This window comes from Vulpes vulpes, chromosome 16, assembly GCF_048418805.1.
Source record: "Vulpes vulpes isolate BD-2025 chromosome 16, VulVul3, whole genome shotgun sequence".
NCBI classification, from domain to species: domain Eukaryota; kingdom Metazoa; phylum Chordata; class Mammalia; order Carnivora; family Canidae; genus Vulpes; species Vulpes vulpes.
Window position 1 is genome coordinate 69,594,417 of NC_132795.1, and position 23,010 is coordinate 69,617,426.

Sequence of the window (23,010 nt, forward strand, 5' to 3'; positions counted from 1 at the left end):
TGTTTTATGTCACGGGAAGTGCATCACTTCTCTGTTTTCTAAGCTAAGAAATGAACAGACAGTTGTAAAGCTGAGTGATCTGAACCGAGCACATTGGGGTGGTACACATTTACTATTCAACGAGTGAGGAAACTCATGTTTTAGAACACGCAAGAGAGACCTCCCAACCCTTCTGTTCCACGAGGTCCTCCTGTGGCTGATGAGGCACATCCACTCTTCAACTACTCCTGCCTAAGGGCTGCTCCTGCTGCAGCACTGCGGACACTCAGTGCTAGGAGCTTTGCAGAAGCTCTGTGGCTGCTCTGCTACAGACTGGGCCCTGCCTCCTCACTCTGCGAGCCTGTGAAGGGACTCCCTATGGCTTTTCTACTACTCAGACACAGACTGTGAGAATCAGCGTGGTGCTTGAATGAGGGCTGCCGCAAAACATGCAGAGGAGCAGCAATGTGGGGTGGAAGACTGCTAGCTACCTTCTTGGCATGCAGCACATACCTGCCTCCCTAGCCCCCAACACTACCCTCTGGGTCTTATTAACATGAAAACAGATGATGATGTAGAAACAGCATGAGTGAGTGAATGAGCAAGTGGGTTAATGACTACAGGAGAAGCTCTGCCTCTAACAACAAAGAGAAGACACAGGTACCTGGCGGACGATTAGAGTGCCCTCCTTGGATGGGGTCATGGCTGGTTCACTTTCTACATCGTCATGAACAATCATGGTTTTCACGGATTCTGTTTCACCATTGCTCAAATTCAGGGATGACCTATTGAGACAAAAATCAGAAATGAAGGGCTATCATCCCGCGAGTTGAGAATATCCTGTTTAGATCCTTCACATTCCCTAAGGCTTAAGACGAGATCAGGCTACAGATATAGTTTCCTCAAGGAAAACAAAAGCTTAGCTCTTCTCCTTCAACAAAGAACTTTCTCTCAGTATGATTTGTTTTTAAGCAAAAACATTTAGAATGAATTCTTATGGTTAATGTGGTTCAACCGAACTGAAACTTCCCTTTTGTCATATCCTCAAATTAAAAAGAAAACAATAAACTACCCACTAGGGTATTGGGGAACAGCACTAACACGCATGTGCACCCAAACAAGAAGGGAGAGGAACATAAAGGCTGCTGCTGCTGAATCCAGGAGAAGTAAATGTTAAGTGTTCACAGAGTCAGGAAAAGCTTGGGAAAAACTGGTTCTAAATGAAAAGTAAGCTCAGCAGAGACACTCTCAGCCTCTCTAAAATACACCAAGGACTGACGCTGCTCTGGTGTCCTCTGGTCCAGAGGTGGCTTCCTCAGCCCCTTCTTGTTCTACGTCATCGTCTTCCTCATCTGTTGTCCCGGACTCCTCACTGGATGAGGAGTAGTCTGTCACTTTGTGTGGTGGTCGTACATCTTCCACTGCTCGAAGCTCTTTGGCCAGTGCAGTCAAATCCTAATGCACAGGACAGAAATGAGAGTAAGGCAAAGGGGCGTGTGCAGGGTGTAGTGGGAAGAAAACAACAAATTATGAGACATTCTTCATTTTAACGATTGATAAAATGGCCACAACATCCATTCTGTAAAACTATTTTGTATTTACTAGCATCACAGGAAAGTGAGCTCTTAAAGCTTTTGATAGGAAAGACCAAAAAATGTAAAAAGAGGGAAAAAAGAAAGCCAAAGATGTACACAGTTCAAATCTCCCAACAATAAAAAACATAATCTGCTTACAACAGGCCAACAGTGCTTTTTAAAAACTCTAACATAAAATTCTAGGGCAACAAATGTTGTGAAGGAAAATTCTTGGAGTTCTGCCTATGTAACATGGTCTTATTTCAAAGAAATTATCCAAAAAGCAAGATTATAGTTAAATGGAGCTGACTGAAAACTTTTCTTTAGTGAACCTATTTTTAACTCTACCTTTTAACAATTTCAAACCTACGAAAAGTGAAAAAGTGAGTATACTATTAATATCTTATTTCATGGAGTGTTAACAACTTGCCGCATTCCTAAGAATGTCCATGACACAGCAAGTGGGAAAGTGGAAGCAGCCTGTGCTGCTGTGGGCAGGGGATGAGGCCCTCCCCTGGCACCACCTGACCCACACTTTCCTGCAACACTGACAACAACTATGAACATCACACAGAAAGGAAATCTACCTTAAAAGACATTATTCAAAAGGAGCTTCATTTCCCATTATTCTTCCATACTGAGACATTTTAATATTCAGTCAAGTATCCGCATATAATTTTCAAGTGTGATTATTATTTACACTTGACAATTTCATACAGAAGTCCAAAGTTTCTACTTGGGAATTATATTTGGAAGTAATGACTTTCTTGTTGTTGTTAGAAAAAGCAGGCTACATAGTCATTTTTCATTTTTCTTTTTAGCAGTTCCAACTGAGTTTCCTTCACCACAGTTAAGAATATGTTGCCCTTCTCTGAGTTTGAGCCTCTGAAATAACAGTGTATTGGACCTTGAGTCTTACTGTCTCATGATTACAACTGTGGCTTTTTAAGAAGTTATTTTTAGAAGTTCTATTTAATAATAATAAATATATGCAGCAAATTCTGTGTTAAAAAGAGAAAGCAGAAGCTTAGCACTTTTGAATTCCAGAAAGAACAAAAAGGCAAGTTGAGGGAGGAAAGGAAATGTAGATGGACCGTAAGTTAAGTTTAAGAGGCAGTTGGAATGCTGCTCTGCTGCGGCATTTTTCAGAGATGGGGCTTACCACTTCGCCCTTCAGCGTAGGAGCAGTTGCATTGAGCCGGAGAAACCATCAGTGATGCAAAATGCACAGCACAAGGAAGCACGGGAGAAAGAAGGGGAGGAAGGGGAAGGACAGGAATCAATTCAAGCAAGAAATCAAAATTCCAAAAAGCTTATTACAATCCCAAAATGGGCAGAGTTACGTGGTCAGTTAATGCAACGAGAACTAAAGGCCAAGTATAAGGAAGTCACAACTGTCATTACCAGTACCAAAAGGCAGAATTTAAGTACAGTTGAAGAAGAAGGTGATATTAAAAAATTTACTCTAAAAGACAGTTTTGTAAATGCCCAGGTCATCAAAAATACATAAAGGTTATTGCTGAGCAAAGAGATAAAAATAAAAGGCTCTTCTTTCTTTTGTACTTAAAAAAAAAATTACTACAGCAGTGAGGGGGGTATGTGTACAAATGTGTCTAAGGACATATTTCTTCTAATTCCTCCAATCTGTGAGAAGGGAGCCCACAGGAAGGACTGTAAGACTCTCAACTATATGTTTTTAATAGGAAGACCTCACTCAAGCTTAGAATAAGTAAAGTTGATTTTGTACAATTCTTACAGCAGGCTTGAGAGGTCTGAAAACTTCTTTCTTTTCTTCAGGTTTTTTCACTGCATTTTCTAGGCGCTGAGAAGGAGAGCCTTCAGATTTGGATGACGCTGTGAAATTCAAGACAGACAAGAAAGGAAGAAACAGATAAACACAGAGCACATATCTGACCCAGTCCACCTAGCCTTTGTCTCTCCCTCCCCTCCTGCCCACCTCTGTTAGCCCCACTCACAGCAGGTCACCACATGCAGACCCGACTCTGCCTAACCTGCATTTGCAATACCTTATTACACTATGTCAATAATATAATAGAGGGATTTTTCATTAGCTTATTATTTCAAGGGTTGAAATAACAGTAACAATGACAGCATCAATGGAGTCTATAGTGAAAGAAGTGGGTTCAAATCCCAGCTCATCACCTTAGACAAGTTACTTAACCTCACTAAATTGTAGCTGCTTTAATCTATAAAATGGAGACAGTACATCTCTCTCTCTCTCTCTCTCATACGTTTCTTCTAAGGATTAAATGAGATAACGCATAAAGTACTCACTGTGCTAGGCATGTGTAAGCTCTCAAAAGTGAACTCTTTATTATTAAAATTATATCATCAATAACCTGCACCAAAACACTGTTCTGTGATATGCAGCTGTGAAAAACTCACAGGCCTTTTTACATGATTGAAAAGGATCTCCAATATATTGAGCCTATAGCCTGATATCATTAATGGGGAAAGGGATGAGCAAAGGTACCCTACATCTCACTCTGAAGCGCTCTCCAGAGCCACTCTGGGACCCAGGGTGGGACCCAGGCTGGGATCCGGAGTTGCTGGATCCGGAGGAGCTGCCACTGCCAGGCCTGGGCACCAGCTTCTCCACTCTCTCCCACAGCAGCCGGGGCTCAATACTGCTGTTAGGAAAAAGAGAGAACAGCTCCTGCATTATCCCAAGATGTAGTTATCAAATTATAAACATGTGCATGATGTGTCCATCAATGTCTCTGAAATGTAGGTATGATGAGAAAAAAAGGCCTATGAAAAGCATTTAACATTAAATTCATCAAAAGTTACAATGACATGATTCATGGATTTTATTGCATATCTTTTTTTCTTAAAAAAAGATTTTATTTACTTATTTGTGAGAGACACACAGAGAGGCAGAGACATAGGCAGAGGGAGAAGCAGGTTTCTTGTGGGGAGCCTGATGTGGGACCAATCCCAGGACCTCAGGATCAAGCTACGAGCTGAATGCAGATGCTCAACCACTGAGCACCCCTGGAGTCCCTCAGATGTCCCCCCACCCTTTAAGATTTTATTTATTTATTCATGAGAGAGACACAGAGAGAGAAAGAGACATAGGCAGAGGGAGCAGCAGGCTCCATGTAGGGAGCCTGATGTGGGACTCAATCCTGGAACTCCAGGATCACGCCCTGAGCCAAAGACAGATGCTTAACTCCTGAGCCACCCAGGCATCCCTCCTTTTTTAAAAAATTGTAGTTTGACACACAATGTTACGTTAGTTTTGGGTATATGAAATATCTCAGGTAAGTTTTTTTTTTTTAAGATTTTATTTATTCATGAGAGACAGAGAGACAGAGCGGGGGAGGGGTGCAGAGACACAGGCGGAGGGAGAAGCAAGCTCCACACAGGGAGCCCGATGTGGGACTCGATCCCGGGCCTCCAGGATCACACCCTGGGCTGAAGGCAGCACTAAACCACTGAGCCACCCAGGGATCCCCTCTCAGGTAAGTTTAAATAAAAAATGTTAAATGACAGGCTAGACACCAAATCTTTATCACTTCTGACAGGAAAAGTGTTACTATTCCTGTCACAGCTCCAAACTCAGTTTATTCTTATAAGAAATTCCACTTATACAATAATACACAAAATCATGCTGCTTCCAGGCTGCTGCTCTCACTTCTGTCAACACCTTGAAGAGCCAACACTCACACAGCACACTGCTCTGTACGAGCTGTGTTAGAAATGCGACAGAGGGCAAGGGCCAGGACATTCCCCGGCCATGGATGTACCCAGAGCACAAGTTTGCTAGGTCACAATTAATACATAGGCTCTGTCACTGGAGAATCCCATAGTGCGCCATGCTCATTTAAGGACCAGAAAGGCTCTCCGTGGCTTTGGTCTGTCATCCATCTCAGTGCTCCACGTTCTTTCAGGGCTCCCCATGCAGAAAGCTAACTTCAGAGGTTCAGTGACAATCAAGTACAAAATGGCCAATATAGTGCTCTTTTCTTCCCCTAGGATGGCAAAGGCCAATGGAAGTCACTTGATAGGATGAAAATGTTCTAGAGCTGACTGGTGTAACATGGTAGCCATGGCTACATGTGGATATTAAGAAATGTGACTACTGTAGCTAAGGAAATTAAATTTAATTTTACTGAATTTTAATTAAGTAAAACTCAAATTTAAGTAGCTTCATGTAGCTAACAGCTACTGTAGTGTACACAGAACAGCACTACAACCTAAAAATATTATTTGGTTAATTCACTAGCTTACTACAGACTGTAAGCCAACCACTGACTTCCTTTAGTAGCCTATTTGTGAGTTCTATACCAATCCTAAGCACTTGGGACATCCTTTAGACGATAAGCCCCCTCAGATTCCAATTCTCATCTCTCTGCTGCCTTCCTTGCTATTCCTTCCACTTGCTCTTACAGAACTAAGGAGTTTTCCTTTTAAAAGTGCTGAAATACACAAATGGATTCAGACTTTTCACTAGAAACCAATGTGTTGTTATTCACAATAATGGATTTTTCTGGCAGTTTTTCTTTTATAAAGTGATCATCTCTTTACCTCAGATGTTCCATGATTACGAACATTTTCATGAAAATAAAGATGACACAATATGCTATGCAGTAAACCTATTCTTAAGCTTCCCTCTTCTCTTACCTAGTGGAGTTTCTTTGACCTGCTTGACTATTTTGCTGTCCACTGCCTTGCAGTGGGGAATCCCGACGGGACAGAACAGGGGAACGAGACGTTGTCCTCACAGGAACCTTTGGGTAGAAAAATATAGCAATTAAAGTATTGAAAATAGGAGGAGAAGAAAAAAATTTCCCTACCCAAATACATGTTTACAGCACTCCTACTTATGTGAGGATTAATCACTACCACCACCCACCACCCCACCCCATCCCTGATCCTTCTCTGCCCTCCACAGATACAATACATAGAGAAAATTTAGTCAAAGGCATCAAAGGAGCCAGGACAAACAGCTTTTCTATGTTTCTATAACATTCAAATGATGTTTGGACTAAAGCTTTGTGGCAGGGGACATACAAAGCATTTTGCTGAGATAATGTGAGGATCAGGAAAATCAGCTCAAAGAAACTAAACAATGGTCTACAAATGGATCAGCAGGAAACAAAGACTGGTAGGAAGCAAGAAAATATTCAGAGGAAGCAAATTCCAAGTGGAGGAAAAATAAACGAAATGAATATGTGCCTTTTGTTTGATTTCACCAGTAATTACTAAAACCAAACCAAAACAAAAAATTGAAAAACCAAAAATACCGCAATTTAAAAAGAAAAAAATCATTTTTAAAGAATTTTTATGTTAAATCTTTCTTAAAAGGCCTTTTCTGAAATTTTTGATATTCATTAATATTGCAAAATAATTTGATAAATGCTTTTGTCTAAGTACTTAAGACAACAGCTAGAATATATTTTGATTCTTTTTTGTTCTAGAAGGATAGTCTTTATCGACTTATTCATATATTATTCTGTTACTTTGTATTTAAGTATAGAGTTAGCAACAACCATTATAAGCTAACTGGCCACTGGCTGAATATAAGTGTGTTAACTATGGAACTTTCCCCACTGTAAAAAGTTCCTTTGAAGTTTCATTGCCCCTTCATTCTGGTGAAGTCACCATACCCTTAGTCAAAATAAATAATTAAAAGAAAAAATAACAAAAAGGAAAAAAGCAGCACACATCTGTCTTTCTGCTTCTTACCCTTGGAGGCACCTCGTCACTGTCTGATCTAGACCAAGCCTTTTGGGTGGGGTCAGGTACCTCCGACTTAGAGTCAGAACTCTGACTTAGCACCTCACTGCGGGAAGGTGGACATGGGTCCTGAGAGCGAAGATGGTGGTGTGCAAATTTGGGAGGAGAAGGGTCACTGAAGGAATGGGATCGCGAGACAGGGGAAACATTGTTCTTGAGAGATGCCAGGTGGGACCACTGTACCTTACAAGAAAACAAAACACAAAACATTCAATGCGTTCTGCATAAAACGCTTCTCTGGTCAATACCAAATCCAAACCAAGAAGTGAGGGAAGGCAAACTGGGGCAATACAGTCCTAGGGAAGCCAAGCAAAGGAACAGTTACACTTCTAAGTGATGAAGCAGTCTGGGGAATACGATATATAGAAAAAAGCAAATGTACATTTATAAAGAAAACTCTTTTAATATCCAGACTAACATTACAGATAGCAGTAAACATGAAGATTAATGAACAAAACTAAATCAAAACAACCCTCGTAGACCTCTGGTCCTGAAAGGGAGGACAACGTGCTTCATGCACATCCATGTCAAAGTGGAGGCAACAGGCAGAGAGAGAGAGAGGGAGGAAAGAAAAAAAAAAATCACAAGACAGACACTGCCATACATGCAGACCTAGCGATCCATCCCCTCATGGCACCTGGCAGTGTCAGGTTTCAGACCCAATGACCACAGAACACATTTCATGAGCAAAGAGAAACCCCTTATGTGTTGGCAGACTGTTGTAATATAACTTAAAAATACCCGACTTTTCAAATACACCAACAACTTTGCTGCTTTCCTCTCCCAAGTCCTAAAACCTTCAAACCTCAGAGATCTCCATACATGTTCACAGTGGTTATGAAAAAAAGGAATTTGGTTTTCTTTAGGAATATTCAATACTATTGTTCCCTCCACTAACTGCTACTGGAGTATATATGCCTTCTACTTGACAACTGAAGAAGCAGGACAAATAATCTGCCACCTGAGTTAATCTGGTTGCTTTTAATTTGGTAGAACAATCTCTGATATAATCTGTATTTTCTTTATTGTATTTTATCATTTTAAAATAAGTGTTCAAGATTGTAATTTACATAATTCTAGCTACGCTATCCGTTATTCAATGCATTTAATGAAAACTAAATATACCACATCACAACCAGTTTAACCTGTCTGAATGCAAGATTCAGAGTAAGTCCCAAGTCATGATTTCTAGGACTTCTGGAAGAGTGACAAATTCCACTTATTGGTATAATCCCAGAGTGCTAAAATGTTTAAAACTTTCAGGGGGAAAAACACGAAACTGAAAGTATTATCTGTAACTATAATAAAAAATGCATTTTAAGACAGACTCCTATGTGAATAGTGTCTTCAAAGAATGTTTTAAGTATAGATTTCAGCCCAAAGCGACTTTAGGTAGAAGGAGGAAAAGGGAGACTATCTCTAGGCACTGCATTAGTTAATCATGAATATAAAAGTAGCCTACATAATTCAAGAACTCCTATTTTTTAAACTGTTAGTAGCCAAACAGATAAAAATTTTCTATTTGTGGTTAACTTTAACTTTCGGAACAAAAATTTTAGTCCTGGACTCTTTATACAAGTGATGTCAAACCAACTCTACCAGTCTCTCTTCCCTTCTCTCTGTCCTGCTTTCCTCACTCTCTGGGCTTGTGGGTCAGTCAGCTCTTCTGTGACTCAAGGGACTGCTGACCCCATGTAAATATCTCCCTGCCTATAAAACCTCCCACCCCCACAAACATGCCCTTTGCTTAGGTCTGGTTCTTCTTTTTTCTTTCTTTTTCTTAAGAACTCCCTCCTCACTTGGATTTGTTTTTAAAAATACCGCAGCTATTTCTATTGCAAGAATATGAACTTTCATCCCCTAACACATGCAGCTTAAGAACTTGTTCCCAATATTCCAGATGACACGGCTTCAAGGAGCAAAATGTCTAAAGTCACTTATTTTCAGTAAGAGAATGGGACCTGTGTTTCAAGGATCTTTCAGATCTCTGACATGGGTAATCCCTGTTGTTACCTTTCTTCTCTGGACAGTTCAGAGGGTTCTCTCTTAACCACACGGCCCCCAGTCCATGGGCTTCTCCTTCACCTAGACTATGCAGAATGGTATGGCCCGCCCAATGAGAGGTCATGACTTTCCCCCTGACCCACTACAGGGAAATGCATACTTAACGTTCTAGATCATACCTTCTTTTGGATCTTGAACTTTTTGAGAATCTAATAAAAGGCCCCTTTCCCAGAAAAATATGCACAGCTGGACAAACCAAGAAATTCTATATGCAATTTCAGGACAGACACTGGCTTTCTAAAGTCCACTCGTGGAACTGGCCAGGAGCCAAGGATCAAAGGTTAAGAAAAGGTTCTCCCTCTATATACTTTTGATACTAACTTTCCAAAACCTAAACTGAAAGTTTTTTGTATTAAGCACTTGTTTATGAACATTTGAGTTAGGGAAGACAGACTAAAAGAAGAAATCACTGAATCTAGATGTTCTTTAACAAGTACAATAAAAATCCTTTTAAAAAATCCTTCTTTTCTCTTTTCTGAGGGTATACTGCCTGTATGTTCATCTAAAATCACTCCTGCTAGTGTCTTTTCCTCATAAGTATGGTAACAAACCAAACTGAAAACATTACAAGCAGGCCCATGGCTCAGTGAGCTACTGTATGAGTCTCCTCAGCCCACAGCCACCTGGCTGTTGCTACCTGTGGCTCAGCTGGTCTCTGCAGGGCAGGATGCACAGACTCGGAGTTGCCATTGGAAAAAGACTCTGATCTGGAAGGCACTGGTGGTTCCAATACTCTGCCTGTCTGCTTAGACTGGGCTTCAGGGGAGCTGTGGTTAGTTTTCCTAAATCTATCTTCCACCTGCATCAGAGAATTAGAAGACATAACTCAGTGTTAGTAGGGAAAAGCAGAGATGCTAAAGAAAGCCTGAAGGTGGAAGGGGCCTAGGGAGAAATTTCGTCTTTTCTCCAACTACGAGGAAAGAGAAAGGGGGGATTTAAAAAAGAGGGAGCAAATAAAATAAGGTTAAAATGTGATTTGAGATAAAGAATACTTATGAAGATAAAAATTAAGCCTTTAAAATCTCCTGCTGGCAAGAATTTTTAGATTATTCATGATGATAAACTAGGGAAAAAAATTAATGTCACAACCAACTTAACCAACAGATTAAAAGATTATCATCAAGAATTCAAAACACATTTCATTCTACCAAGAACACTAGCATTCCAGAATAAGCAAAACACTTGTTCCTAGAATTTACTCTCTGGGAGGGTGAGACATGGTAGAAGGATGCCACCTATAGGCCAGGTTTAAATACATTCTAGAAGCCGCCCAGGTCCCCATATTCCTAATATCCTTAAACAGTTACTGCTTCCCCACATCCTTACAATAAGGCTCCGGGTAGTTCCGTAACAAATCATCTTTAAAAAGTTAGTAAACTGGGCTACAGGCACACTTTATTTTCATTGCAATTTTGGAGAAATAGCTAACCAAGCCACTATTCCCTTCATTTACATTAGAAGAAATGATTCTGCCATATAATCTTCTTTCTGTTTAGGTTAGTGTTCATCTGCAATTTGTTAACGGAGGCACTTTAATCATCCGTCTATGGATTTAAAAACCACTAACCAGGTAAGAGACCTTGGGCAAGTGTCCTTTCACTTCCCCCATCCACAATTTCTCAGCTAGGAAACCAAGAGAGTGGCTTATAACTGGTGCCCATTGTAGCCTTAATATTATACAGTTCCTAAGAGTCATTCTATTACTTTCCAGGGAATAATCAACACTGGATCAATGCTTAAGCAACAGAAGAAAGAAAATACCTCTCGAGCTCTGTCAGCAGGCTCATAGTGGGGCTTAGGCTCCGGAGCGTGATAGCTTGGCTTGCTCCTTTCCTGCTGCGGTGGCGGCTGCTGCTGCGGGTGCGGCCTCCTGTGGTCATGCTGTAGAGACAGGAGATATGCTTGTTCTTGTTGCAACTGCCTCTGGAGCCTCTCTGCCTGCCGGTGCTCCTCCATCTCCCGCCATCGGCACTCCTTGGAGAGGGAGAGGAGAACACTAAATCTATGGGACACTGCAGAGCTCGCCTCTTCTCTGGATTCATTCTCAACTTTTTAAAAAGACAATGAATGCCCTTTTCCCCCCTTGTTGGTAACAGAGCAAAATGACTGGGATTTTAAATAGCATATTACCTGTGGAAAAATCTGACAGCTTGTTGCTAACCATAATATCACTGGACAGAGAGAGAATTCAATTAAAAGCTGATTTCGGTGGTTTCAAAAGTAAGAAATACTTGACAAAAATCCTATGGCATGTGCTTTCAGCCCTTAACATTCTAGTTTGTTCACCGAATGCCAAGTTCTGTTCAAAACCTTGCTATCTACCAGAGAAAAGTTTAACTCTTTTTTTAACAGGAAATTAAATAAATAAATAAATAAATACCACCTTGAAATGTGCCCAAAGTAGCATGACCACAGAGGACGTTTCCATTTGAGCCTGTCAGCCCACAGCACTAACCAAAATGGTCTGGTGATCACCACAGCTATGCCCAAAGCTCAGGGGAGGGATGGATCAGTGAGCCCTAATGCTACGGAACAAGACAGATACAGGGCGTTACCAGTAACATGGCCTGCTCCTGGAGCAGCTGCTGCTGAAGGATTTCCAAGTGCCGCTGCTCCTCTTCTAGCTGTCGCCTGATATACTCCTGTCACACAGAAATTACCCAGCAATCAATTTATCCAAAAGGAAAGTATCAGAACCACCTGAATGGAGCACCAAGAACCATTTGCCCCAATGGTCTTCAGTGGCAATACACTTAGTGAAGAATATATTATAAAGTGCATGCTGAAGGATTTTTCCTAAGATGTTCAAATTGGCCAAGACCTAAAGAGTCTAACAAATGATGATATACACTCCACTGATATATACAAAGGTATCTAAAAATTTTTGTTCAAACACAGCTGTTAAATACAAATGCAGGATTTCAAAGGACCATGATAATTCCTCTTAAGGATGGCAGACTCCAAAGAAACCAAGAGTTTAATTAGGTAAGAAACCAGAGGGGTTCACATTGCCCCAGAGGCTCTTATTAGTCATTATTTATAACTGGCATAGATAGCCAATTTTTTAAACCCCAGCCCAAAACCTGTTTAATATTAAAACAGAACAAACATGATTTGTGTTTTCTCTGATGATACAGAAGGTACCCAGAATGACTACATTCTGAAAGCCATGCTCTGTAGACACCAGACTCAGGTGATTTCTCACAAATAAACAGGTCCAGGCTCTTCATGATGAGACTGTGAGACAGTGTGTGTATTTCTAGGGCAGGTGAAGGGGTGGGGGTGGGGGGAGCCTATTTTTAAGGGGAGGAGAACAAGTCTCTGCAACAATGAAAACAGGCAAACACACTCAAAATATGTAAAGAGGAGAAATCCAGCCTTGAAGTTGCAAACATATTTAAGAGACTAGGAAATCAAGAGACCTGGACCCCTAGAAAGCCTTCCCATTTTCTCAGTCTCTTCATTTGACTCAAATGAGTATCAAGAATATTTTCTCAGAATTCTCAACATTTTTTTGTGAGGCTCAAATAGGCGACAGACATGAAACAACTTTGAAATACAAATGAAAGAAGTTTCCTTCCTTTTCAAAAGGGAAAAAAAGCCAACTACTCCATAAGAGGAGTAGACTAAAGGCTATGAGGAGAAATTTTTTTCTGAAATTCAGATAATCGCTTTACCATGTCTAATGCTGACCACCCACTTGTACCATGGCACACACTTTAAAATAAAAATAGCCATATACCTGGGCTGGACAGAAGTTTTAGTTAACCAATAATTCTGGCAGAGTGAATGTTGGGTAACACAAATCATGACATATATATTTCCTTAGAAACCCTTATCTTACAAAATAAGTTTCCCCCCAAAAAGCCAATCTGATTCCAACCTGGACTCCAAGCCCCTCCATTGCACATGCTATGCCAAGCACTGCCCTTGCCTGCTATGTGGCCTTCCCCTGCAATAGCTGAGAAAGGAAATCTGAATTCCAACTCATCTCATTGAACTAGACAGAACTGAATTGTAACTTAAAAGATCAAAGTGGCACAGTTGTTTGGTTTTTGCCTTCCAAAACACAAGAACAACCAGGAAATTCACATCTATCCAAATCATAAAGGTCCTAACAAATAGTGAGCACACAGAATTATACATGTACACAAACATGCACACACAATGCAGAAATGACACATTTCTCACAGCACTGTTAACATGGGGAATATTTTACAAATAAGGAAAGCAGAATGAAACTACTCTGATGCTATTATTTTTTTCAGGAAGAGGTAAAGAATACTTGCTGTACTCAAAAGCTAACGACTGCCATTAGAACATTAAAGATTAAGTATTACTCTCATACCCTCTTCTCACCATCTAATTACAAGATTTATTCCTAGGGTATTTAATTTTCAAAAGCTCACTTTTACTCCTCTTTGCAGTCCCCAAATAAAAATTAGAACGTGGAAAAAAAACCAAAAGAACAACTACGACAAAAACCCAAAATACATAATGTCAGTAAGGTAACAAATGAAAAGTATCACTTAAATTCCTAAGAACTGGAAAACATGGAGAGAAGCTTAAGCATATGATTAGTACTGAGGAAAACAGTGGAATAATCAACTTTGGAAATTAATACCGTTGTTGATAAGCATTTTAAGGATGAATTTCAAGTATTATTTAAATTGGCCCCATTCATATCTTTTTTCTTTTACTAAAACCTCATAACAAAGAATGATCAATTCAAAGACGGGAGAGGCTCTGAGGGGCTCACATTGACAGCACAGACACAAAAGTACAGTCAAGTTTTATTTGCACAGGTGGTTCAGGGAACAGAGACTTCTAAAGACAACTATAGCTGGCATCAATATACTTATTACCAAAACATGATGATCTTTTTTGGCTAAACAAAACCACAATGTTATTAGTTTTTTTGATCCACATCAGTATATACTGCATTATAAGCAACCATGTTTATCACAATATTCAGCCACTGGCTACTTCAAACATTTCTTGTGGTTGGTTTCTAATGTCATTAAAGAAAAGGCTAATCATCATCCAGATATCTGGGGTTCAAAGCATGTAAGCCAAAGCCCAGAAGACATATTCAAAAATTTTCTGGGTATCACACTGGAGACGACTCAACGGGTTTCAATGTTTGTAAATGTAAAGATTTAACCGCCCTTTTTTAAAGATGAGACTCAATGTATTGCTATGCTTCAAGTTGTGCTTCATCATTTTGAAACCTCTCAAGTCCTGAATGTGTTGTAAGTGCTCATACACATGCGTGTACTTTTTGCCCCAAATCCCTCAACTCTACTAAGCAGCAAACCTCACAAATTCATGGGTAGAACATTCTCTTGTGAACTAACCTGTTCTCTTTCAACTCTCCTCTTTTCTTCCTCTGCCCGCCTCCTCTCTTCTTCCTCTTTACGTCTTCTCTCCAGTTCCTCCAGACGCCTCTTCTCTTCTTGTTCTCTCCTTCGCTGTTCACGTTCTTGTTGCCTTCTAGCTTCCCGCTCTCTCCTTTGTTGCTAGGGGAGCAGAGATATGTAGTCAGTAGGAATCTTCCCCTTACAGCTTTCATGACAGTTTGCTGACCAGTTACAGGTAGGTGCTAATGAGGGGAGCTCACAGACCCTGGCTCTACTGCCCAGCTATTTCCACACTGCCCCTATGTACTAGCATCCTCATAAATACTGGTCAAAGGTGGTGTGTGTCTGCGAATCTTCACACAGTGTGGTTCCATTTTGGTGAAAGACTATTCCCCATCCTTCACTGTATTATAGCAACCAAGGGACAGGAGATTCTTTATCCTTGCATATCACCAACAGAATTACTCAGGGCCCTTAAGTCAGAAGGAAAAGACGACAAAGGAATAAAAGATAACAGAAGTAGAGCAAAGAAAGGTGAGGAATAACTTAAAAAGGAAAGGAAGCAAAAAACAAAAACAAAAAAGGAAAGGAAGCAAATATCATGAAAAAGAGAAACTGACATCAACAAGCATAAGAAATGCTGGTATTATTACTATGAATGTAAGAAACCACTCCTGCACACATGCTTACCACTAGTCTTGCATTGTGCCAAGTGTTTGACCTCCTTTATTCCATTTCTGTTATCTAATGTAATTCTCATAACATATCCAGGAAGTAGGTTATTTCACTCCTACTTTACAGATGAGAAAACATGTTCAGAAGAATTAAGTGAGGGACGTCTGGGTGGCTCAGTGGTTTGGTGCCTGCCTTCGGCCCAGGGTGTGATCCTGGAGTCCCAGGATCGAGTCCCACATCAGGCTCCCTGCGTGGAGCCTGCTTCTCCCTCTGCCTATGTCTCTGCCTCTTTCTCTGTGTGTCTCATGAATAAATACATAAATCTTTTAAAAAGTCTACAACATAAATATAGTTAAAAAAAAAAAAAGAAGAAGAAGAGTTAAGGGACTTGCCCAGTGTCACCTAGCTAGCAAGCACCACCTGGAAGGGCCACTGCCTCTAACACCCTATAGTATTAAACAGACACAATTGTGCATCCAACCAATAGGGAGGTTGGTGCTACTAATCACCAGACTCACTCTGACAGCCTTTCCTAATCCAGGCTATCCCTTTTATTTTATAATGATTATTTATTTATTTATTCATGAGAGACACACAGTGAGGCAAGGACACAGGCAGAGGGAGAAGCAGGCTCCTAACAGGGAGCCCGATGTGGGACTCAATCTCCGCAATGGGATTAAGCCCTGAGCCAAAGGCAGATGCTCAACCACCGAGCCACCCAGGCATCCCTAATCCAGGTAATCCTATATAACCCCACAGAATAGAATATTGGCATACATTGGGCACCTGTCTGGACACTTGTCTCATCCAGCCCCAGACATCTGTCAATAAAGCACTTCCACAGTATGAAGTACAAAATTAAACCAATTCTTCCCATGAATATGAAAAATGTTAGCCTCTAGACTCTAGACTAGTACCATCCAACAGATTCTCTGGGATGATGAAAATGTTCTGTCTCAGCATTATTCTATGGAGTGGCCACTAGCCACATGTTGCTATTGAGTACCTGGAATGTGACTAGTAAAAATGAGGAACTTAGTCCTCAACTTTATTTCAATGAAGTTAATTTAAGTTTAAATAGCTACACGTGGCTAGTGGCTACTATGTTAGACTACACAGCTCTAAAGAATACACAGCCATGACATTTCTTAAGACACACACAGGAAGCTGATATTATTACCGCAAAGTTCAATGTAATACTGAGATTATTAAATAAGAAAGTTTGGCAACAAAAAAACAAACAAACAAAAAAAGTTTGGGATGAAGCTACTGGAGATATAAGATACAAATATTTATAATGGGTATAAAAGAAGGTATTTATTATAGTTTCAGTGTTCCTTCTGGGTTTCCCCCGACCCTGCCACTGCTGTAACAAGCATTCACTCTTGAAGGCAAACATTTAAAATAATTTCCTGAGAGATGTACAGAAATGTCTTACATGTGGAACCCCTGGATAGAGAGGATTACTTGGTACCTGGTCTCTCTCAGCTGAGTACTACATCACCACTATTCTCAATACAGTCCTGAGTCAGCTTTTTGGTTCACCTTCCTCTCTTATTACATACATTTCATTTTTACTTCTTTTCCCTGCACTGCCTGCTCTTAGAATTCAATGCACAAAAATACAGGAGCTTCCCGTGGGTAGGGGTGGGGCCGTAAACAGAACTGAGTTCTTGTCTGTTTAGAAATTACAACTTTACTGGCCAAGGAATCTTTATTAAATTAGAACACCTATACTGCCCCGTACAATGCACTTGTTGCCTGTTATTTGCTAGCTTAATGCCTTTATACTTTTTTTTAAGATTAAAAAAAGAGAAAAAAAGAGGACCCTATTCAAAATCAAATCTAGGGAGGACAACACAGAGTAACCACCTATGTGCCAAAGGACTCAGGAGCTAAGGCTTTCTGCACTGAGGCCTTTCTCTACTGCCATGGTGCTACTTGCTGTTCATGCCACCTGGCCCTGAGCATGGCCTTGCACCCCTGGGAAGGAGGTCTTTCTTTTTTAAAATTAGCTAACAGAAAATAAAACAAACAAAACCATTTCCTCCAGCCCCATGACTTCATGAGCAACATAACAGAAACTTGAGGTAAGAAATCTGAGAATCTCATCCAAGCAGTGTTACTAGAGCTTTCTACTTCAAAGGAAATTAAGTAAGATCTTTTATTGTGTATCTTTTGCCTTTTCTATTTAGAAGCAAAAAGAAGTGAGTGGTTTTTACTAGTATATCATTTACAACAAATATACAATAGCTAAGAACACAACCGTTTTTTAACACTGGTAACAAAAATCATTATATTTTGGCCAACTGGGAAACAGGTTTCTTTGCTTTAAATAGAAATTATTTAATTCCTTCAGTTATTCCTAGCTAGTCATGTTTTCCAAAGGAAAACATCCTCTGACTTTTCTATTGAATATAAAGACATTCAAAATAAAACAAAAAGCCTTCTGATAAACCTAAAACACAAAGAATCTCATTAAATCGGTTTTAAAAGCTTAAAATGGTATGTTTTCCTTCAAGAGGTGAACATGGAAGTTCTGTAGAACCTTCCATCTTGAGGAGTGAGAGTGGTTTTGTGTACTCTACTATTTTTACAGAGATACTCAGCACCGCTTAGTTCTGAAAACAGTCATGGGCAAGGTTGGCAACCATCAGGACACTTTCAGGTTTATAAAAAAGAAATGACTTGCTGGAATACATTGGGTTTAGCAAACACCTGGCAGGCCAGGTAAGAAGGGCCTCACCTCTGGATGAAATAAAAAGCCCACAATCACAAAAAATGTGGACAGAAAGCTATCCAATGAGGTATTATGTACATAATTTTCTTCCAAGTTAGATAAAAATGGGAGAACGAAGAAAAGGGAAACAAAAAGAAAGGGAAGCCATGTCTACAGCCTTAAAATTCCCCCTCAGCTTCTGAGAATTTAGGTTCCAAGTAAATTAGATTAATATGAACAGGTCAAAAGTGGCAAAGAACCTTAAACTTCTATTTTACAACTTTTAGACAACAAAGAAGCCAAAATGGGTTCGAGGGATCCTTTGAGAAGTTATAATACACCACGGAAACCTAGAAAGACAAGTGAGATGACTCAAGGAATAGGGCTTGTGGTCCTGATTCTGCTTCCTGGGTCCAAGCCACTTCCCCTCCCTGAGCTGTTTCCTCACTTGTCAAAACAGAGGTGTGTGCAGTGGGGGTGGGAGGGAGGCAGTGTATATCACCAATTGTCATGGTGTGGAGTTTGCAATGGGGTGTTTTGTTTTGTTTTTTAAGTCAACAGTTGGTGAGAAAAAATTTTATAAAGATCTCGTAAGCAATTAACTGTAAGAGAATCATTCCTCTTCAAAAGATCTGGACTTTACCCTTCCTTGCCCACCACACTATCCTGGGGAGAGTGCCCTGGTATACCAAAATTAAAAGAGAGAAAGAGAGAAGTGAAGAACTAAGATGATAGGTCTCTACATCAGCATTCTCTAACAGTGAGCAAGATAATCAATGGAGGTCTAGGAAAAGAAAACAGTGAACTTTTATTTACTTGTATTTGTAGCTCACCCTTTTTAAGATAGCTCTTTTTGAATGTTTTATAATATACATACTTAGTGCAAGGGTATAGAAGTGGATCTATATCAGATTTACACCTTGGTTTTCTTTTATTGACAGGATGGATGCATGATTAAAAACCCTTACAGGCCATCGCATTGTTCTAAGCAATACCTCAGGACCACAGAGACACAGACCCACAACAGTCTTAGAGATGTGCTTACTGCCATTTCTTTATATACTATGCAGACTATTAAATATTCTTTGATATTTAGATGATGTTGAAGGTCCCCATTTAAACCTGTGGGATCACAGTAGTAGAAAGAAAAGCCATGTGCTGCACTTGCTTTTTCCTCTCATTATTAAAAAAAAGTTTTTTCTTTAATTTGAAAGCAAAGCTGTCCCTATCTCTGCTGATGATTTTTGGCTATTATCAGTAAGGGCTCCTCCAGAGAGCCAGGAAGGGAAATTACTTCAATAACAGTCCTAGATGGAAAGAAATGACAGGCCGCCTGCCACTCAACCACCACACAGCTGGCAGCCAGGTGCAGTCTAGCACCCAATTCATATCTGCCTCCAGATTCAAATTTCCTCTATGTCTTCAGAGAAGAAAAAGGGAAGGTGCGGAAGAGCAGCAGAGGAGTGAACCAGGATGAGAGCTGGCTTTCCACGTTAGCCCTCTCATCTGGATGCCTTCCCAATCCACTGAGCACAAGTGTAATCTTAGGCCGCCTACTCCCCAGACCCACTTCTCATCTCTCCTCTCCTGAGCTGTTGTCACTTAAAGCTTCAGAAAATGGCAGGACCTCAGGTCACATGGGGTCTAAGTGGAAGCACTCATTCTCCTCTGAGGCAGCAAAGTGGTAAGATAAAATGTGTACAATCCATTTTCTTGGTTGTTTCCAACTGCATTGAGGGCAGGGCTCCCAGTCCAGGAGGAAATCCTGACTACTTTCATCTAATTAAATGCTACTAAGAGACAAATTTTAAGTTATCTTACAAGTAGCTTTTTTCCACTTTATTTACATTTTGAAACTTTAAAAAAGGTTTACTTATTTGAGAGAGACAGAGACAGAGAGGGAAGGAACATGGGGGAGTGCAGAAGGAGAGGGAGAGAGAGAATCTCAAGCAGACTCCACATTCACTCAGGGCTTGATCTCACAATCCCGAGCCAAAATCAAGAGTCAAACACTTAACTGACTGAGCAACCTAAGCGTGCCTTGCATTTTAATTTTTTAATGTAAGTACTAAGCACTTTAAAAAGTCAAAAAGAATGTAAGAGGCTTATATCAAAAATAAGATGTCCCATTTCTCCTCACCCCCAATTCTTATTTCCAAGGTATAACCACTTCCAATGCTTTTAGCTTTATCCATAGTATTTACACAAGCTGATTTTTTTTCCTAAAGATTTTATTTATTTATTCATGAGAGACATATAGAGGGGGAGAAATAGGCAGAGGGAGAAGTGGGCTCCATGCAGTAAGCCCAATATGGGACTCGATCCCCAGACTCAGGATCACACCCTGAGCCAAAGGCTGAGCTACCCAGGCATCCCTAGAAGCTGGTTTTTAAATAACATGTTTGTAAGAGTTATTTAAAGTTTTTTTCCACTTTAGATACCATCTATTGATTTCTCCCAAAAAATATCCATGATACAAGCACCATCTTATGCTCCCAATCAAGTCCTGTGACAAGTTCTGGTTAAATGAAAACCATACTCAAGGCAAATTTGAGTTTTCTGAGGAGCTATTGATTGCTTTATTTTTGCTGTTTTTTTGTGTGTGTTTCACTGGCTTTCTGTGGGTCTATCATAGATCATATGTGAAGTCTCTTATACTACCACACACCTCCTTCCAGTGTGGTCAAAGTCAATCAGGTATTCTTTCTTTATTCTTAGAGATTGACTCTCATAGCCCTGTCCTCCCCCCACGCCAGCCAACACCACCTGCTCTTCAGATATTCCGCACTTGCCCACCAACTTACTAGGAGCCCTTCTGAGCTCTCTCCTATACAGGATTCCGTTTCCTTGAGCCCTTGTTACCTTTTCTCTTCATTTGCTGAAACACATTCTCCAACAGCTTCTTGAGGAGGCTTGCAGACAAGGCAAAAGGTTTTAACAATTTTGCAGGCCAGGCCCCAGAATCTTTACCCTCACAATGTACATATAATTTTGACTGAGGGAAGGAATTTTTCCCTCTGATTTCCACAAGTATGCCTATGTCATTTTCTAGTTTCCAAAAGTGCTCTTGGAGAATCTCCAACCATTTAGACTCCTGATAGTACAAGACTCATGCACACCTCTCTAACCTGCTTCCCCCTGACTATGGCTTTCAGAATCATCTCTTCATCTTAGACATTTTTAAATATCAAAACAATGTATAGAACTCTGTCATCTACACTTCCTTCAAGGTCTTTTTTTCTATTTATATTGGAATCTCTTGTGTCAAAAACTTTTCTCAGTGCCCACAATCTTGGCTGTCCACTCACAGGTAAGACAGTAAAACGTGAACCGTAAAGGCTGTGGAGAAGCACTTGGTAACTATTAAGCTTTAGAGTAAGGTGATGTAAGGCAGCCTAGTCATTTTATAGGGGTCTTATGTCCCTTGGGGATCCTCCCAATCCCCTCTCTGTGTTGGGCACCAAGTGGCATCTGTGATAAATGTGGCTGCCAGCACTATGGGAGCGGAAGTGCATGTGCTTGCAGGACCTCTCCTTCCATGTCCTCGTTGCACTGGGATTCTCCATGTTCTGAGGCTTTGCTGTTCACTGTTTCTAGAAGTTCGTATCTGCTCCTGCCAAGGACACCCAGCATAACAGCCTGGCTTTGGCTGCCTGGGGTGGGTGAGTCTGACTGTCCACATATACATGCTTCTAGCCCCACCTGTTGCTTCTCATTTCTTCCAGAATTTGCAGTACTAACTCTCTTACGGTCTTCCCTCTTCCATGCACTAATTTCCACAATTTGGTTTCCTTTCTTGTTCTCATTGTCCTTGTTGTTTATATTTCTGTTTGTTCAGTCACTTTACCAGGATTTCTCAATGAATGGAAGATAGGCATCATGCTTTTGTTCAACTGTTTTCCAAAGTCATTATAATGGTTATTATGTAATTATTTAACACAGTTAAAAATTATTATTAGTTTAATTCAAAATGTACACCATAAAATAACAGTAAGCAAACTTCTTACAAACAAGAACAGGTTATAACTGATGCTCTCAACTGTCAAATGAAAACCTCTGAGAGGCTCTTTCTTCTGTTTCCTATGAAAGTATTATACTCTTGGTTACTAGATGAACACACACACACACAAAACCACCACAAACTTCTTGAGAGCAGGAATCATGTTTTGCTCATCTTTTTCACTTTGTGGTAAATATCACAATACTTTGAGTTAAATTTAACCCTCACACTGAACACATGGCATCCGAGACAAAAATTACTGTGATTTTTATCTTCAACATTTAACATTTAAAGTAATAAAAGACTAAAGAATCTGTTCATATCTCTAGGTCCTAACAAGATCCAATCAAATCCTAAAGTCATCTTTTTGAGATCCCTTGGAAACCACATAATGGTTTAAACAATAATTATTACATTTGAATAGTGCCTCATACTTTATACAACACACCCTTTTACACTTCAAGATATTCTATAAGGTCCTTCAAAGTTCTTTCAGGTGTCTCTGAAACTCAAATTAGAGATCTCAAGCCTAAAGGTCCATTTAAGAATGGGCATACATTTCAAGAACAAGTCCTTTCTTTCCAGAGATGCACCTAGGACTACAGATGACTGATTCATCCACTTGAGAAATATTAAAACACCATAATGAGCACACAAAAATAAAGTAGACACAGCCCCTCCCCTTCAAGTCTTGTAAGTAACACAGCCACATGCTTTTTAAAAATCCACAAGACAATGTGAAAAGTGCTAAGTTTCCTAGGACTAGCCCACTAAGCAAGTTCTGGTTTGGTTTGCAAACCAACTGGTTGACAAGACTGATGGCTAAAGTGAAAAAACAAGGTAGTTACTGATTCCTCTTCCACATTATACTTTAAC

At 40.1% G+C, this 23,010-nt stretch overlaps 1 protein-coding gene across 50 annotated transcripts in view; it reads right to left on the reverse strand.

Annotated features, from left to right (window-relative positions):
• MAP4K4 (mitogen-activated protein kinase kinase kinase kinase 4) overlaps positions 1–23,010 on the reverse strand; it is a 191,104-nt gene that overhangs the window by 23,945 nt on the left and 144,149 nt on the right. For 4 of the 50 annotated variants that reach the window (XM_072741417.1, XM_072741408.1, XM_025992407.2 and 1 more), the window contains exons 13-22: positions 14,738–14,899; positions 11,936–12,022; positions 11,142–11,354; positions 10,018–10,179; positions 7,266–7,499; positions 6,201–6,307; positions 4,053–4,204; positions 3,310–3,407; positions 1,259–1,434; positions 644–764 (exon numbers count right to left, since the gene is read on the reverse strand). In XM_072741417.1, the coding sequence (XP_072597518.1) occupies positions 644–764; positions 1,259–1,434; positions 3,310–3,407; positions 4,053–4,204; positions 6,201–6,307; positions 7,266–7,499; positions 10,018–10,179; positions 11,142–11,354; positions 11,936–12,022; positions 14,738–14,899 (1,512 nt within the window). The remainder of the gene's footprint in view (positions 1–643; positions 765–1,258; positions 1,435–3,309; positions 3,408–4,052; positions 4,205–6,200; positions 6,308–7,265; positions 7,500–10,017; positions 10,180–11,141; positions 11,355–11,935; positions 12,023–14,737; positions 14,900–23,010) is intronic. The other 46 variants (XM_072741434.1, XM_072741422.1, XM_072741432.1 and 43 more) reach the window with 14 other exon arrangements.